At 44.2% G+C, this 19,944-nt stretch overlaps 1 protein-coding gene across 2 annotated transcripts in view; it reads right to left on the reverse strand.

Annotated features, from left to right (window-relative positions):
* Window positions 1–19,944, reverse strand: part of LOC138259273 (galectin-4-like) — a 142,087-nt gene that overhangs the window by 100,898 nt on the left and 21,245 nt on the right. For both annotated transcript variants that reach the window (XM_069206886.1, XM_069206887.1), the window contains exon 2: window positions 13,815–13,903. In XM_069206886.1, coding sequence (XP_069062987.1) covers window positions 13,815–13,903 — 89 coding nt within the window. The remainder of the gene's footprint in view (window positions 1–13,814; window positions 13,904–19,944) is intronic.

Consider the following 19,944-nt stretch of genomic DNA (forward strand, 5'->3'; position numbering starts at 1 on the left):
ATTGCTTTCCCCATCTGTGTGCCCTGGTTTGCAATTCCGTCTGCCTGTGTCCTCCATTTTTCTTTTTTGACTCTTTTCGGCTTCTTTTTAGGTCGAGCGAGAAAGGGCACTGGCCTGTTTTAATCTATCTGTGGGCTTATAACTACACCCACTGCACGCTCATCACTATCACCCGTTCATGGGCTTGCCTTTCAAAAATCCTTTGTTGTCATTAGTAAATGCTTTACGTTTGTCCCTCCTTGAAGCAGTTTTGTCACTGCCTTGGTCATCGACCCTGTTACATGGATAATTGTACATTTGCCGATACGTTTGACTCCGGGCGAACTTCTTTTTCCTTTTGTGTCTCTCCTTCACGCTCATGGCGGCCATGGCAATTTGAATCAGCTTGCTTATGTCAACTGATTTACTTTTCATTTTCAATTTAGGTGGCAAGAAAAGTCCAGTTAGGAATTTACACCGCCAATAGCTCTAACTTGGGCAAACACGAGACCCATTGCATTGCAAATGCTTGTTTTTTCTTTTTTGTTACTAATAAAAATAAAAAGTGACTGCGTCCTTTTTTGTGCTCGCTTTCGGCAAAAGTTTTTTTTTTAAATTCTTTAGTCATGCTGTCCAGCATCAGGAGCGTTGTGCAGTGATGACACTAAAACCCATTGAAAAAGTCAATAGGTTCCAATGGCGAGAACTACTGGCTTTGCCAGTGTTTGTTAAACATGTGATTTTCCAACTAACGTAGCTTAAAACCCATTTGTTTAAAGGGAACTATGACTAGAATGAAACTGCCCACCTCGTGGTTTTGTTCATAGATTCTCCACCTGATAAATTGTAGAAAAGAATGTGCCAATAGTTGTATTATTTTTGCCTCACAATTCCAGAAACCAAGTGGCTAAAAAGCAGTAGCTTTTGTGCACTTTTAAAAGATTATGGATGTACAAATGTGACCTGGCCTCCTATCAGTTTTCAAAATGTATAAAGCACCTTCCTTCAGATGCACCTTCCATTTACTTTCATTTTCCCAACTTGGTATCCTACCTCTTCCGAGCAAATTACATAACAGGGAATTTGAAAAGGAAAGATGGGACAGTTAAAAATTACCCACCTCTCACATTTTATGCCTTAGGCAGCAGTGGTCACGCTTACGTTTACTCAAAATAGATGTATAGTGTCCCCAAAGCAGCCGCTTGTCATTTCCAGTAAATGTGCTGAGACAATAAGTGAATGACAAAATCTTGAGCCCTTGGCTGAAAGAGGCTGGTGCAAAAAAGTCAATGATTGAAAAGGGCGGACATACAGCCCACTTAGTCTATAATATTATAACCAAGATGCCAGTTTATGCTGGTTTCCACTAGAAGTATTTGTTCGCATAAGCGGAACAGAAATGAATATTTGGATGATTATAGCAGATCAAGGACGTCCTTTGAAGAGAAAAGGCTGGAAAATGATTAACCCGAAAAAAATGGCAACAAGTTGAGTTGGCCCCTGGCCACGTTCCAAGAATGCATCTAATGATAGCTGAGTGTTGGAATGTGCTTGCAAGTCGTTCTGGAAAGCAGTGAGGTGATGTTTTCACTGCTAAATCTCAGCTTGCACCTACCTCCTCAGCATACGGGGGAAGAGGGGTGCGGCTGACATCAAAGGGAATCTACCAGGTCGATTAAAAAGAAAAAATACAGTTGGTCCACCAGCCCTCCACCCAAGTGGTTAATTGGAGCTGGTGCTTGCTGGTGGGGCCACTGGCATTCACCAGCACTTATTTTTATGCACCACATATTTACCCAGAGAGTGAACAAAGAAAATTGAAAGACTGAAAAAGAGGAAGACTGAAAAACACTGCCATAAAGGGAGAAAGCGTGAACCTGCAAGAGTGAGATAAAAGAGCAGGGCCTGTCTAGCATTGGATTAAAGAGGTATGAGGTGCATTCAAGACTACTCAGCCCTGGTATTGGGAACACCAACATTTATTTGCATAGGCTGAGGTCTTTTGAGCAGAGCTTTCAGCACCAGCACTCATTCTTTTACAAATTAATCGCAGCCCACTCGACCCGTTCATGGGCACCCTTTACCACATGAAACCAGTAAAACAACAGCCTTTGGAAACCAATGATTTTTTTTTATTTGTTTGGTGTGCAGTAATAATTCTACTTAGATATTTATATGACATTTGTAATATTCCTACCATTTCAGATTGCAATAAGTAACAGAAATGGCTATTGCATCACGGCGCATTACATCACATGCGGCATCACAGGAATTCACATAACAGGAAGTGGCATCACAAGCCATTACTTTACAGGAATTGGCATCACAAGAAGTGAAATCAGATCTTAAGACCTCACATATAAGTTTAGCAGGTCTATCATGAGTACATTTGAGCACATTACGAGTATACATGCAAACCCTCCTGATTTAGGTATAAGACTCACACTTTTGTAAACGACACATAAAACAATGTTGCCTTTTTGTCACCATAAAGCTTCCCTTGCCGAAAGAATGAGCAAACTATCTCCACTCCCAGCCTACTCAACCAGGCATAATATTCCATGTGCGGCATATTTACATGTTGATGCAATTGCTTATGCTGCTTGTGCTCTCCAGAGGTGAGGCCGCTCTTCTATGTGAAGTATCTATACTCAGCTTTATCCACTTGCCCTCATTTTAGGAATTTTAGGCTCATTTGTTATCAACAGACCATGACCCAAAGCAAGATAGAAAGAAAGAAAGAAAGGGAAGAAAGGAGAAAGAGATAAGGAAACAGTGATGAAGGCAGAAAAGGGGATGGAAAAGGAACCTGGAAGAATAAGCAACTGTAGGCTAGTGAATCACAGTTGTGGCAACCTTGGCATTCAGCAATAGGAGTCTAGGAAAAAGTTTGGAGCTCTGCATTTATGTTTTTACAAATTAGACACTGCACCCTAAACTGTCACCTTTACATTTAGCAACAGACATCTAGTCCTTATAGTTATCATACCTATATCTAAACCCCCCTTGTATTCACCAGCACAACTTAACAGCTCACCCTGAAATCAGTACCACAAGAATTCCCACACCAAGATATATCAAAGTAAGAAGTATTGTCGTAGTTGGACTCTTGCTCTAGGCAATACTGCTGGTTTAGGGAAGATGTTACTTGTTTGTAGGCCACTAGGCCAATCATACAACAAGTCGCAACTGACCGCCCAACCCTCCTGGTTCACAACCAGTACCTCATCAAAAATCCAAACAGTAAAAGGTTATTTCTGGCAGCCTTTATGCATGGACTCAAGAGTACAACATCTCAGGGGAGTTTTGGTTAAACAAAGATTACCCTTTTTTCACATAAGCAACAAGTCCCAGACACACACAAGCAATGAAGGAGATGCAGTAAATTTTTCAATAGGTTGTATTAACAAGAGTGCAATCTAATGTAAAATGCATGGGCTGCAATGATTAGGATAATGAACAATGCAAGAAACAGAATTGTAAAAACAAGAATCATGAATATAAAGACCCCCACCTTCTTGCAACAACACGTGATGTGAAATAGGCCCTAATAACCTAGCATGATAAACCTAATCTCTAGCCTAAAGAGAGCTAGGTGTGATCAACCTAATTTGCCAGTACCATGTCCATAAGAAGAGCCCCCCAACCCTTGTTACCTTGGAAAGAGGTCTCTAGATCAGACTCCGTGGGGACACGAAGGCTGGGTCTGCATCAAGGCAACGTGTAGCATAGATAGCATTGATGGCATCTGGTAGGAATCCCTCTGATGACCTTGTCTGTGTGAGATGTATTTACACAGATCTTGTAGGACCCCTGACGCAGGTATGTTCCCAAACAATAGATAAGAAGGCATGCTTGGGCGGCAATTACATAAACAATTCTTTCCAAAGTACATTATGTTCCTGTCACACGTAAGTGGGAAAGAACATGATGCGAATACCTACATATACCACTTGTCTTTGACGCTGATAGTGATGCCATCACAGAATGGCACTGATAACGTGAAATCAAAACATCCAACTAACTATAAACATAGCAGCCATCTTGGAAGAAATAATTTAATAAATGTGCCAAAACAGAACAGGCTAAGTAGGTTAAAAGTCGCTAGGTGACCGGGGCATAGGCCTGCAAGCCAGAAGGCTAAGCTATCTCCTTATTCCCAATAAAACCAAATAGGATCCACTCGAGTATCAGCTCCACATAAAAATAAGTGTAAGTTGCACAGTATCCAAGGATGAATAGGATATAGTGGCAATGGCAATTCATAAGAAAAAGGCATTTGCAATTCCAGTCTGAACTAGCACTTTCAAGAAAATATTGGCCTTCACAAGGAAGTATTACTAGTTTGCATAGAAAAACTACCCAAGTGGGGAGATGTAGGAACAGTGATAGACACCACAAACTATGGCCATTAATCAGAATCTACACCAGAGTAAGCCCACTATTAAGAACTTTGCATATCCCAGACATGTTACACTGCCAACATGGTGCAATGGAGACAGCCTACTTGACCTCTTTGTTTGCAGTAACACTGATTTGGGGGCTTGCCTATTAACAGCAACCTCATCGTGAAGGAGCCAGCCGTAAGTCAGCGCAGATGATCTTTTATTTCATACATAGCATAACTCTGTATAACACCAGTCTTCCAGACATAAAAACATCCTAACAACAAAGCTACTCTATGTTATTGAGATACAATACAGTACATTGCAAACTTTAAAACGTTGCTGCAGTATGGAGGTTTGAAAATGGCAAAAAACAAGACCACCCAAACATCAGCAGGTTAACAACTTGGCAACAATTAACAGCCATGCTCAGTGCTCTTGAATTTCCAGAGCTACAAAGAACGAACTTGTCTTCCTTTCATGGAAAACAGCTCTTTAACATTTAGTAATTGAAACTGGTAAAAAAGCACATAGCAAATGTTTGGAAATTATTTTTCGATACTACTGCACAAAATTGAAATATTTGGGTGATGGAGGAGCAAGCAGGATTATGCAAGGCAGCCCTTATTTGAAGTGAAAAGTGCACAGTTGCAGCATCTGCCTGCAACCCATCTAATTGCTGGAATGAACAATGTGAAAGCAGAAAACCTGGCATCAAAACCGGCTTCCTAACTTGAGCAAATTCTGTGACCCTAAGCAAATCTCTCTCTTGTGTTTGATTTAATAGGCTGTAATGTTGCACCAGGTATAATAAGAATCTAGGATGCAGGTGAAGCAGGAACCAAATAGGTTCACAACCGGGAAGAGACCTTTGATGAGAGTTTGACTGCAGGATCCATCTGCCTTCTTACCCTCATGGAGTTATAAATACAATGCTACTAAAGGAATATGAACATATAGACCAAATGGGTCAATATGTATGGCATGTATTAGTATGGTAAATGGAAGTTTCACAATTGAATGCAAATAAATAGGATACTAAAGGGATCCTTGTGAGATCCTGACGAAAGCCAACTAGCCTAGCAAGGCATTGGTGTGATGGCTGAAACATACTGACACAGGGATACTTAGGATACTCATTTCCTTAGTGCATACCCTCCTGTCTTTGTCTCAATCAGGGTGCCCTTGGAAAATAACATTATCCTGAAGACAACGTAGACTATTTCAAATCTAGGACACCACCCAATAACCAAAGAGTTCCCTTGGCTGCCAATGTTCAGTCCATCCAGATACACTAGGCATCTGGGCAAAGACTCTATGATGAAGCATGCCACTTGTAATTCCTGGGTGTGAAAATCCTTTTAATACCATAGGGTGATCCCTTTGGGCTAGTATGAAGAGATAAGCAAAGCTCTGTAGGGGTTCCCTCCAGTTGTTTTTGTATGGCTAGGTGTTTGGGAAGGTGAGTGAACCCTTTATCAAATCTCACTAACTCCTCCTTGGAATATAGTAATAAGGATTTAGGCCACATATAGGATGCATTTCACACTTGACTTTCATGTGGATTCTGCCTGCCAGCCACACTCTAACCTCATGCACCAAGAAATAAAGACAAAACATTGATCTTTGAAGTGAAATAGGAGAAATAAAGAGATGTCCATTTGGTGGATGAATTGAACAAAGTAAATGCAAAAAACCTGTCTGCTGTCCATGACCTCCGTGTGCCAAGTGGGGGCCACACTGATGATTGAGGGTTATTGCCCTGATGCATTGCACTATATAGAGGAGGGCCGCCAACCTGTGCAGTGCTGTGACTTGAAGGGGCCATTTTCCTGTGTGTGCTGTCACAAACCCCTTATGCCAGGAAAGGGTTCCATGATGAAGTAAGAGGGATTTTGACCTGGCGCAGCATGCAGCAGGGAGGGAGAAGCAAGCCATTACCCGCAGAGGAAGAGCAATGAATCAACTACCCAACAATCCAGGAGGACCCAAGACATGCTGCAGGATTCAGGGAGGGTTACCACATAAGCAGAGGAGAGTGTAGAAGTCTGCCACCTCTACTGTAGTATCCAGTCTTCTTCTCACCGCTTGACCGCAGATGCTTGCCATGGCACTCCAAACCTCCATTCCAGCGAGAGTGGGTACGACTGACTACTGTGCCACCAATACTGGGCTTGCTTTGATTGTCATGCTGCAGCAAATGGGATTTGTGTGGTGGCACTGTAAATCCCAAAATACATTTTGCATCAGGGCTGTACCAGAAAAGTGACGCAACCCTAAAGCAAAATCTGGGCCTCAACTGATATATTTCATTTTTTTTAAATCTGCCACAAAGAAATTGGCAACAAGAAGAAAACTGGCAGTACATCTGTTCGGCCTAATTGTTTTCTAAACCTGAATTTTAAAATATCTTGTGGGATTAGGACACCTGCTGCAGAGTTCTGGTTGTTCCCAGTCAATCTGAGTAATAATAATGGTAAGATAACTCTGGAGGTTAAAGCGCTTGCTGGAAAGATCTGTTTTGTCTAGCCCCAGTTTTGACTCAAAGTAGCACAGAGCGTTAATGTGTCTCATGTAAAGCACTTCAAGCAACATGCAGATGACAGATTTTATTTTATGTAGATAAGTAATTGGGTTACTGCTTTGAACACGGAGATCCTTATGTTACTTGTAGTTGCATTGTAATACGTCTAATATAGCATAGTGAGCTATGAAGGATGATATGCAACTTCCACACCTTGTAACCCCCACTGTCCCATGTAACATAACCTGTACATTTATTTACAAACTTACATAATTTATTTTATATGTAATGTGTATGTGTGATGTAAAGCACTCTGACACCCTGCCTTGGGATAAGTAGCGCTATAAAAAGTAAAAATAGTGGTATTTATATTGTTATTTCAACGCCTCCTCAGGGGTAGTAAGTGCTATATAAATGCAATTTATTTTGTGTAAATACTGGGATAGAGCAACACATCTGACATTCTTACAGTGCGTGCATATCATGTATACAGGGAAGTAACAAAGTCGAATGCATGCTTCTTTTAAGAACGAGTGAAGTGCTAAAAAGGTGTGCACCTTTGCCTCCTCTGCACTGCAAGCGCATCTAGGTGTGAGGATCCAGACCGCTTCCAGCCATACTGAAACAAAAGAAGGCCTGATGACCCCTCAAGTTCTGTCTTTGTTCTGTGCCCAGCTGAAGGCGGAAATAAGAAAGCCTTACCGCCTGCACATTGTTGCAGATCGAAAGCAGACAACGTGCAGGCACTGCTGATTGTGTCCCGATGTTTGAAAATTACACCAGGATGAGTTCAGCATATGTTACGGGTAGGGCCCAACTTCTTGGCAGGGTGGATGGCATTCACCCTGTGAAACTATTGGGTGGATCCAATCCACCCCAGCGTGCCCCCGACTTGCAACCTGACTATTATCCTATTTAATGGCTATCACTTTATCGATCTAAGATGGATCAAAATCATAGGGAGCCTGCTGGGACTAGAACCCGTGTGCAGGTCACATATATCAACTGAAGCTCAAGTCTCAGTTAAAGGCACATTGTCCCATGTTAAGAACAAGACTTGCATACCTATGGTTTCATGTGTGCAGTTGACCAAAAAAAGAAGTAGCCAGAATTTTCCCACATTTCTTTGACTACACATTTCACCTCTAATGACGATTTCCATCCCTAGGATGCCCTTCCTTTGGGCTTCTTGGAGCATGAAATGGCGCTGCAATAAAGCTGCCCCTCTGTGGCTTTGGCCATGCATTGGCTGCAGTCTTTGTTCAGGTATTATATTTTTATAGGCCACTTACTGCCCACTTCAAACTATCTTGGACCAGGGGAAGTGACCATAGAAGAATTATTATGCTCTGTTCGTGTTGATGTGATTTCCATTCAGACACATCTACTTGTCTTTACAACCGTTTCTTAGTGGATGGGGAATAATGGAACAAAGGAGAAGAAATGTGGAGAAGGATATGCAACGAAAGGAAAAATTGCAGTTCTAGTTACTAACTAAGGCTAATGAGCACCCTGCAACCCCAGGGCCCTTGGCCTTTACATGTACATAACACGGGACATGTATACCTCAATCACTGGCTTCACTTCCAGCAACCTACCAGACAACTTTGCTCAGCGTCACTTGCACACACCCCACATCCACAGAAGTGGAACTGGAGGTCGATCATTTTCCCACCAAGCCACCAGATCATGCAACGACCTCCCGAAAACACATCAAGGCCCCTTCACTTCTTGAATTCCTTAAGAAGCTGAAGACCTGGCTATTTAATTAGTCTATTTGCTGGACCATTGAGACTGGCTTTATTCAGGCCCAGCTATGCCACATGCCTACACACACCTACTCAGCACCTGGATACCTTCACGGGTGATAAGCAGCTCTCTACAAATCCACCTTACATGACATTGCTTTACATGTATCCAAGCACTACTCATACACATCACACGTAATGAAGATGAATCAGAGGCCATGTCATACTAGGAGGATTTATAAATGGCGAGCTGATAGAAAAGTCTTCCTGCTAAGGTGCAGGTAAAAGTAAAAGGCATGTAGCCACAGACCATTAGTAGATTGTTATTGCCTGGTGACATAGATTCTCATTTAAAAGGAGTACTAGCTTGGGTAGCAGAGTCTGACACTTCTCTTGAAGAGTAATGGCTACGGTCATGCAGAGCGCTTCTCAGGGAACTCATGATGTGAGTTTCTTTTGCTAGGTCAGTCAGAATGAGAAAATGAAGAGCTCAACATCACATAGAAACTGCTCCAGGTACTTACAACGCTGCAGTGTGGGTTGATAACAATTGAACCTATTTTTGCAGTATCAGTAAAAATCATATATAGGTTTCTTATGTCAGTGTCAAAGTCAATGATCCAGTGTGTCATAACATGCTGGTAGACCCAGAAGGTTCATAATAGTGCTCTTTCCTTTGACCCAGGCATTCAGCAGCTTCTCCAGATGTACATGGAGAAATGGTGTTTGTGAACATAAAAAATTATAGGATTTATTCACTTAACATTTGTGTCTTTGCAAAAATGATCTGGAATAGTCTCCCTTCAGAGAAGGAAGTTGCATCCTTGTTAAAAAAAATTAATTTCGGGGGCGTGGTTTGGTGGCAGCCAAGATGGCCGCAATGTAAGAGTGCTACGCGGTAGCTGCTTCACTAATCCCCAATATCTGACCACATCTACGTCCCTGAGGCACCCGGTGCCATGAAGAGGTGACTCCAGTGGTGGGCGAGAGGTTCAGGTGTTTTGGGACCCACGTACCACTGAGTAGAAGACGGACAGCGCTGACCCAATCCAAGGCTAGACCACGAGGCCAGTAGGAAATGGGCAGCAGCCTTACATGGACGGCGCTCCCGCGATAATTCATGCCTGGGCAGTGGAGGGGGCTGATTTCTCTGTGAGAAGTGGGCCGGTGAGAGAAGGAGTGGTGCAGACAAGGCTGCGGCGAGAGTTATGGCACCACCCTCTCACCTTAAAGCAACTGGGGCCTATGTTGTGCATTCGGCGCACTGCGGAGAAAGGCCTCCGGGCCTGTGGAGACATTGAGGGTCGACGTCTAGTGGATGCGGCCGGCATTGAGAGGTCCTGAGGAGCGGGCTACACCTTAGAGGCTCTGTACTACTTCTACCCCCTCTCAGCACTTGAAACACAGGTGAGTGCCGGGACAGGGGGGATGCAACAGTTGGCTGAACATTGACGGGCTGGGGGCTCCCTGGCTGGCGGGCCTCCCCTCGGCCATGACCTGCAGGTTGGGAAGATGCGTGGGACCTCTCCCACGCAACCGAGCAGTAGCGGAGAATATGAGTGCTTGGATGGAGTCTGCAGGTGGGCCTGAGGCCTAAGAGAAGCAGACAGAACAGAGTGGGGCCGGCCACTGGTCCAGGGGGATGCTTTTACCCTTCTTCTATTGTCCGACTGAGATTCTGTGGGGCCCCGCCATCTAATTCCCCTCCCAATAATACTACTAACTGTCTCACACTTGTACTATTGCCTGAAGGGGATCTTGCCTACAGTCCGAAACACCCCAGCAGTTGTGAAGGAGTGCGGGGAGTGCCTGGGGTGGGGATCTGGGATACTTCTCGTCAGCACTTACTACAACCAGTGACGGTTGGGACTAGCCTGGCACCATGGTGAAGCCAAAAGGGCTGCTACACCCCAGGTCAATCAAATGGACAATTGCGCACTCCCCAAAGGACAAGTGAAGTGAGAGGAACAGGGGGCGGAGCCACCCTGGAGGGGGAGCCAACATTGGGGGCAATAATGAATGCGATCCAGGACTTGAAAGGCTCACTGGAGCCCAAGATAGACACTGTGACAGTTGATGTGGCCCTACTCCGAGCGAAAAAGTAATTACGGCAGAGCCTAACATTTCCCAGAAACTGGAGGCCCGGGTGCAGTCCCTCACACAATGGACCACAGTCCTTGCGGTGAAACTGAAAGATCAGGAGGGAAGGGCGAGACAGAACAATATCTGGGTGGTATGGGTCCTGGAGGGGGCCGAGGGTCAAAGTGCAGACCGCTTTGTGGAAGATCTCATTTTCAACGCTCTACGTCCCTAGAGGTTATCCAAGTTCTTTTTGGTAGGAAGGGCACACAGGGCGCCGGAGCCTACGCCCAGGCCCAGAGCATCTCCGTGGACCATCGTAGCCTACATATTCAATTACCGAGACAGAGACATGATCCTCAAGGTGGTACGAGCACATGGAGACCTCCGGTCAACCATCTGTTTCTTTCCAGACTTTATTCTACAAGTTCAGCACCTGAAGTGTAACTTTGAAGTTGTCAAAAAGGAACTCAGAGCACTGGGCCTTAAATATATGATGCTCTACCCTGCCAAGTTGCATGTGGTGGCGGAAGGTAAAACATGGCCCTTCCTCAAACTGAATGAGGCCTGGTAGTTGCTGGACAAATGGCGGAGGCCAGGACAGAAGGGCAATATGACTGCCAAGGAGGCCAGACAAGTGGAGCACTCGAAACAGCACAGTCGAAGATGTGCCAGAGGCGAGGAAGCTGAGCAAGATGTGTGATACAGCGGATGCAGCAAATTTTACCACTGATGGCGTATGGTCTGTTGGGTAGCTATGGTGATGCCTCTGTGATTGGTGGGCAGGGGCAGGGACCGGTAAAGCTGGACTGGAGTGGACCGAAGTGAGCCCACCTAGGCAGAGACGCTTCCGGATATAGGGGTAAAGATCAATTCACTCGCAGATGCCTCCAGTACAGTATAAGTTATACTTTGGATATGGGCAGGTACTCAGATTGACTAAACTTAATTCAGTGGCTGCTCAAGGCACAGCTACCCACCCCACAAGTTGGTGTTATGATTTAACATAATTAAGCTGGGACAACAGGAGTTCTGCAGACTGGGGAGGAGAGCAGTTCTGAGCCGGTGTAGCAGGGAAGAGGGATACAATAAGTTGGAAGTTGATGTTTTTGTTTTTTGGAATTGTTTTTGTGCTCATGTACGCTCAATTGCAACACGATGTACCCCTTCAACTCCTCACTGATTTTGCGGGGGCGGGTGTAGGTCAAATGAGACTGGCAGCACACTGTGGGATATCCTGATATCTGAAGCAACCACACAGGACTCCAATAGGGCCCACGTGAAATTTTTCACATTGGCTTGGAGTTAAAAGTAAGGGCAGCCTACTTTGGGCACTGTCTTATCGGTCAAGTACTAAACCCACTGCTAGTTCTTCTTAACTCTTCTTGTCAACAAAGATAAAGGCTGTTAGCCTACTCCAAATATGAGGATACCATTGTGATCATAGCAAACAAGTGTTCAGATCCTGGAAAGTTTAATTTGGTGAACTGTTGTCTTCTTTACATTTTACTAAATATGTGGTGGTGAAAATCTTTATGCCAATATCAACTTTCTTCATTTCCTGGCATTCATATTAGTAGGGTCTAGTGCTATACAGAATAAAGTGGATCAGTTTATGGAGCATCTTAATCTAAATGAGATCTGGGGATTTCCACACCTGTGAAGGTTCCTATGAAGCGAAATCACATAGAAAGGAGAAATAATGGGGTTTCGAGGTGTGTTTTAAGTTACAGGGAATTTGGTAGGATCTCAAAGCATTTTGCACATTTATACATTTGAATACCTCTATGCTGGCTATAGTCCACAGCAGAGATAAAAAGGCTTCAAGACTTCTTTCACAATGATTCACTATTTTTGTGGCAAGTATAAATAAGTTGGATGGGATCTCCATGGCAGGTTTTACAAACTTTGAAGAATTTTCTGTGCTTGTGATAGACATTTAAAAAGTTAATGTTTTCATTGGGTATTACAATTATTGATGCAGTCTCAGCAATAGGGTCTAATTTTATTATTGTTACGACATCCATCATTGTGGCAATTTTAAGGAGTTTCAATCTTTGGCCATACTTGTAGTCATTTGAAGTCTTTATGCTTTGGGTTGGTCTCCAAATATCCCATATTGTCTCAAGACATAGATGGAGTTCTATTCTTAGGAAGAACCTTAAAAAATTGAGAGGGTCTCCAGCTGTCATGGTAAACTGTTCTTCCATTAAACATATTGAAGTCTGTTTTCCCAAAAGTAATTACAAATACACTCCTTTAGAGTACCTTCAAGCAAGCAGCACTGGGCCACTTCATTTCTCATTGTTTTTTGTTTTATGAATTGAAGCCGCCAATGAATAGAAACACCCTATAACGCAATTACTCATAATAACACCTCTGTTGGTCGAGATAATGGTACACTTTTTTTTTTCATTTCCTAACTGAAAACATAATGTCACCTAGATAAACCAGTGAAAGTGTTTGAATAATTACAGTTCTTTTAGTGCTTTTAAAATTTGCACTAAATGTTTTAAGGTTTTTCCCATGAGCCACAAAACATTTTAGTGGGGTATAGTCTTTTCTTATTGGGGTCCACCTAAATACTTTTTACCACTTGCTGGTACTTTGACCTCTCATCTCTTATGATGAGCCACGTGATCTTAGAGGCGCTAGGAGACCAATTTACGATTCTTTCAATTTGCCATTATCACCTGATTTGCTCTTTGGAAAGTGACCGTGATGATTCTTTATGCGGGATTATGAGGGGGAATGCAAAATGTCTCGTAAACAATATTTGCGTTCACATGCAACCTTATTCCTACTTTGTGTTTGAGAAAAATGTATTTCGTGCTCCCTATGCAGAAACACTTTCAGCTAGCAATAGTTCTCGAGCCCTTCTACTTATTTATTCAGTTTTATCTTGTGCTTATCAGACCCAATGGTGTCAGAGCGCTTTACAAGAGGTAAGTATATGCATTACAATAGCAAATGTCCTCGGTTACAATTCAGTTGTGATTACGAAGTAGTTCAGTGGGATGGCATTGTCACCATTCAGTGGACTCTGGATCACCTTCTGTCATTCAGTGCAGATAAAGGCAGCTGTCGCAGTGCACTTACCTCTCAGCATGATGGGGGACCTTCCCCTGGATATACACGGACATCCCCACACGAAGGCCGCCATCGATCCGGCTGCAGAAAGGAATAGGCTGTGAAAAAGACAGATATGAGTTACTGAGAGGCGCGCTCTCCATACCTGCCTCCGTCCATCCGTGACAAGCCACTGTGGTAAGAGAGCCGCAAGTGTTGGCTGGGCAAAGGGGCAGGTGAGAGCTGGAAAGATTGATCACACATAAGACTAACCCTAGGTGCAAAGATAGCTAAACATTTGCACTTAGCCTCAAATGGCCAATGCAAACAACATTTAATCGGTTTCACTGCTTGTTAACCCTGCAATTTCTCGCCTGTTATTATGCCCTCCCTTTCTACCCAATTGCCATTACTTAAATGATTATCAGGCTGGTGCTAAGTCTGAGCCATGAGATAGGCAGACCTGCCTTCCCGAAGATTAGTGGAAAATACATTACCACCTAATTCCTGTTTCTCATCACAATCCTTAAACAAAAGCAAACATGATCACCTTATTCTAGGATAAAGAAAAAAACACAGCCAGGCCGTGTGCCACTATGCAATTTATTAACACAAGGACAAACATTAAGATATAAACATAGCAGAGTACTTGGGGCCATATTTATACTTTTTGACGCAAAACTGCGCCAAGGCAGTTTTGCGTCAAAAATTTTACCGCCGGCTAACGCCATTTCATAGCACCGTGCGGGTGTCATATTTATACTTTGACGCACGGCGGCGCAATCAACAGGTGGGAGTCATTTTTTTTGACGCACATCGCAGCGTCAAGACGTAAAGGAAACCGACGTTAGCGCGGCGTAAATGACTGTGGGTCGATTTACGACACCGCAACCCGGATATGCGCCGTTTTTTTTTTACTCAATAGCGTCAAAAATACCCGCGAACACTGCCATTTCAGCAGAGGAGAGCCAAAATGGATCCCAGATGCCATTACAGACCCCAGGAAGATGACAACAGACCAGAACCAGCCAGGACGATCCATACAAGAACCAGGACATATATAGAAAAAAAAGAAAGTGTCGCTTCAGTGTAGAGGAGCAGGAAACCCTGGTTAAAGAGGTGACAGAACACCAGCACCAACTGTTTATCACCTCTAAGTTGCCAATCAGTAGGAGAGAGGCTATATGGCAACAAATTGTTGACAAGATCAACAGTGTGGCTGAAGTACGCAGGACAGTCACCGAGTGTAAGAAACGCTGGCATGACTGCAAACGTAGGACAAAGGAAAAAATGGCCAGGAACAGGAAGGCAGCACTGCAGTCTGGAGGTGGGAGTCCAGCACACCAGGAGGCCCTGGACCACATGGAGGAGATGGTCGCAGCCGTCATCCCTGAGGAGATCGTCACAGGGATTCAAGGACAGGACAGCGCAGACTACCACAAGACAACGCACATGCAGGGTAAGTCACATGGGGAATTAAAATGCACTAATGTCAACTGTGAGCAGGGGTGGGAAATACGTACTACACATTGCATGTAAGTCATCATATACATGGAGTGGCATGGGTAAAGGGGTACTGCAGGGGGGCATGGCCTGCACAAACAGAAGCTGGGGCACAACATTACACTACACCAACAACAGTCCCATGGGGCATCCTGTCATGCCAACAATGGAGCAAAGGGAAAGCCTCGACAGGAGGGAAGGCCACTACGTCAAACTTACATCCTGGCACTCTTCAGCCAAAATATCTCCTATATTAACTAGGGCCCTATCAGCAATCCTCTAGCCAAAACAACAACTGCAATGTAACTGCAACAACAGTTGACACTACCACCTCTGATCTCTGTGCAGCTATAGTAGCCAATGGCAGTAACCTCCTCATGGAACATACATACCTAAATTAGGGGGTGAGGATGACATCTGCAACAATCCCCTGAAACAAGACAAAGGCCCCAGTACACTCAAATGTCAATGCCCATAGTTGCCGCAAACATCAGCGAATGTAAACAGCAATAGGAGTGACACAGCACTAAGGACACACCCATGCTGCATATGTCAGGGTCCATCCTGTGCCTGGCAAACAAGGCAACATCACAAAAGTCATACTGCTCGGACAACAGCATTGAGGAGGGGATACATGGAACTGGTCACAGAAATACACCTGCACAGTCAGAGGGGGAAATAGGACACTGATACGATAATCAGGGCAATCCAATGTAACACACATGACCCAACATCAGCAGGACACATTAACAATATCAACATCCATATCACATCATAACATTGCCATGCATAGGATATGCTACATGTCAATTACATTTAAGTCAATGTGAACAATCAGGGATTGGGGCAGGTCCTGAGAGGCAATTGTGCTGCCAGGACCATCAGAACCCCCACAGCCAGTGAAAGGTCTCACCATGAGAATGGATATACACGGAGGGTTGAGTAGGACAAAAAAGTGGCTATTCTCTATTTGGTATAAAGCAACACCTAGAGGCAAGTAGGCAGACAAGTCTGATAACTCAATATCATATATGTGACACACAGGTGGGCCATAGGCCTAAAACAATGCCCATATGAAGGACAGCAGATACCAATAACAAACAAGATCACAAAGTGAATTCATAAAAAGGCAGGCATGTTACGTCAAAATTGTCACAACACAGACACACTAATTGTACCCTGTTTCATTGCAGAGGAAGATGGATCTCCTGCCGATATGCCTGTCCCAGATTTCCCTGATGACATGGATGACGAGCCCATAAACATTCCCCAGGAGACCATCCAAAAGGTCCTTGAAACCCTCCAGACCCCACCTTCAGTCACAAGGAGGAGCACAGAACAAGCAGCCATCACAGAAGAACCACCCACCACCCCAATTGCAAGACCTGCCAGCTCCTATACAGCTGAGGACTCTGACGACACTGGTACCAGCTTTGAAAGAACTGTAGTTGGAGTACAGCGGGAGCTGGCCAAGGAGGTTCGGTGGGGATGCAAACTATGGCAGCCAGCCTTGAGTGGGTGTGCTCGTGCATGATGTCATCTGCAGATCAGGCAGCAGCTATGCAAGCTCTAACATCCATACTGCAAGGACTACAAGAAACTGTCAAGGAATTCACCACTGCAGTAAGGGAGTTGCCACAACACCTCGCACCCCCAACTTTCCACTGCATGCGCGAATGCAATCATGACTCCCTCAGGGCCGACCTGGCTGCCTACCATCGTGATGTGGCTGCTATTCTCAAAAACCAGCAGGCCCTCCTTGCTGCAGTACTGCCCTTAAGACCTTCACAGGGAGCAGCGACCGGGATGTCTGACTCCACGTCTTCTAACACTGAGGTGTGTGTTGCCCCTTCACAACCAACAACAACAAGGACAAAGCAGGCAACACACACATCAGAAGATGAAGACATGGAACAGATCACATTCACAAGGAAGAGTACCGGGAAGCACTAGTCCCTGCACCATGGCCTACTTCGACCAAGGTCCTACGTATTGTCAAATGCCAGTCTCACTACAACTATACTCAATGACTGTTCTGCTAACCACTGTATAACTTGTCAGCATTGCCAGTGAATGTCTCTCTCCTACTAATTGGCAAATCCTGTCCCTCTGCACTGTCGGTAACATCACCCCAGCATGTCAGGAGCATTATCCACAACCCTTCTGTAGGATCACAATGTAAGATTTCACTAGAACTGACTCAGCAAACCTGGACAATGTACATATTGCACTACAGCACCTATCAATAAATAGCACTTGCACATCTAATATGTCTCTGTGTAATTTGACACATCAACTGTGCAGTAGATAACACAAAAGTGCCTGTGTGAGAACCATGTAGCTTGTCAATACAACAGTCCTGACATCATGTAGTCAGATACATCTGTGCAGTGGCCAGGATTGCATCATAGCCTGCCCATCCTGAGGAGAATAACTGATGAAGGGAGAAACCACACACAATCATGCTGTGTTGGACAGAATAATGCTTCATCAATAGAAATCAAAGTCAACTAATGGTGGCTGATAAATGTTGTCACCATGCAATACTAATACATTGAATTATGCAGTCTAATCTAAGCAAACACAACTAAACACAGCATCAATCAACCTTTCTGAGTAAACTTCCAAATAGGTAATCATGCTGATTTTTTGCACACATGATCTATGTCAGTAATGAAGACAAGAAGACAAGAGTGTTAACAACACCTCATCTTCAAAGATATCCCTGAACATCACACTGCAGTCCAACCTAAAAAATTGCCAACAATACCAAGTCTGGAAGCACACTTTGTGATGTAGAAAACATACTCATCGACACAAATCCTTTGTGATCCATGTAAACTCCAAATGGTGGTTCTATCAAATGGTGGATACTTACCAAGTTAGCACAGGGGTAGCTGCCATTTTAAACCTCTTTTTTCTTTTGTTTGTAGCATAGGACACAAATGTCATAGAACATCAATCACCTACACTGATGGCAAGGCCATGATCAAGTAGCAGTTAACACATAATGCAAAGGGTTAACTATATATTTATTCATAAGTAATCACACCAGAGGCAACTAAGGGAAAAGTCATACCTACACTAATCTAACCTGACTACTCCTTACCCACAACTCTCCCTAACTAACCTAAGCTAATCTTACTCTACACATACAACGAATCGATCTAAACATCAACCCCCACCCACCATTATGAGACAGGACACATGCAGGACAACACATACTAACCTACACACATACTATACTATCCTAAACAATCATATACTTTTGTGTATATTTGTTTGTAATTTTTTGTTTTTTTTGTTTTGTCTTTTTATTCTAAACACACAGGAACCCCAACATTGACAACACACACTTAATAATGAAAAGTAGAAAGAATAAGGACCCCCACCCTCATCCCTAACACTAACTAAGCTAACAACCTATACTAACCTAACACTAATCCCCCAAGCCCACTAATCATGATAACAAGGAAAGAGGAGGGAGGGGAGGGATTAATGTAAATAGACCATATCAGTCCTAGAGGTTGGCCCTCCGGAGGGTCCGCCTGATGGACCTGACCCGCTTTTTGATGTAGGCCACATCCTGCCTCAGCTTGTCCACCTTCCTTATGAACTTGTCCATTTTGCGGTCCAAAGCCTGGAATGCCGCAGGGTCAATTGGAGGTGCTGCTGCTGTCTGGGTCCCAGCAGAGGTGCTCTGTGTGGGTGTTGAGCCTAGCCCATTGGACTGTCCTGCAGCTGTCATAATGCTGGGTCCTGGTTGTGCTGCAGAGGCAGGGACAACTGTCCCGGCCGTTGCTGGGGCCACTTGGCTAGAACCAGTGGTTGTGGTGGTGGTGGCTGTAGTGGGCAACGTTGGGCCACCCTGTGGTGAAGCCCACCATGCTCCGGAGGCCCGATCCGCCTGGTATTTTCGGGCCATCCGTCGGAACCCCGACTGCACCTGCAGGATGTGTCGGTACCTCATGGCCCGCCTCTCAAATTCATGCCTCTGTGCGGCACTCATGTTTGCAGCTGTGAAGAGAAAGGGCAACTATTTACCATAGGAAATGCATTGTGTGAAATAGCACTAGTGGTCAATTGGAAAATACATTTACTGTAGTTGTAACAGCTCATATCACCATATAGATCATTGAAAGTCTCAGAGGAAGTACATGGGAAGCCTGCATACAAAGGTCATCTCACACATAGCATATACAATAATGTACATGATGGGTGACATCAGCCAAAACTTGTCATCATAAAAATTACAAATGCAACCAACATTCATGCTGCACCTCCTCCGCCTATTGCCTGGACTCCATATTTCAGTGTATGTAATAACGATCACAAACCTCAAGATCTGCAATTTGTAATGGGATTCGCTAGTATAGAACTCATGTGCCATAACCGAGTGTGTAGACTAGGTTCAAAACAAAGTTTCAAATGGTCACAAGTATGTGTAACATACTGGTTGCTTCAGTCCTAGGTACCCTATTCCCAAACACATGCCTGTCTTTGAGGGGGGGGGGGGGGGGAAGAACAACCAACAATCCCAAAATCGATGCACACCCAGGAGTGTATAGAAAGCTCAACATGTTTTTGCCTCCACACACACACCACCAGTGAAGGGCTATCAACAAATTGGAGTCAGCTAAACCTTGTCCTATCCAAG

The sequence above is a fragment of the Pleurodeles waltl genome, chromosome 9, assembly GCF_031143425.1.
Source record: "Pleurodeles waltl isolate 20211129_DDA chromosome 9, aPleWal1.hap1.20221129, whole genome shotgun sequence".
NCBI lineage: Eukaryota > Metazoa > Chordata > Amphibia > Caudata > Salamandridae > Pleurodeles > Pleurodeles waltl.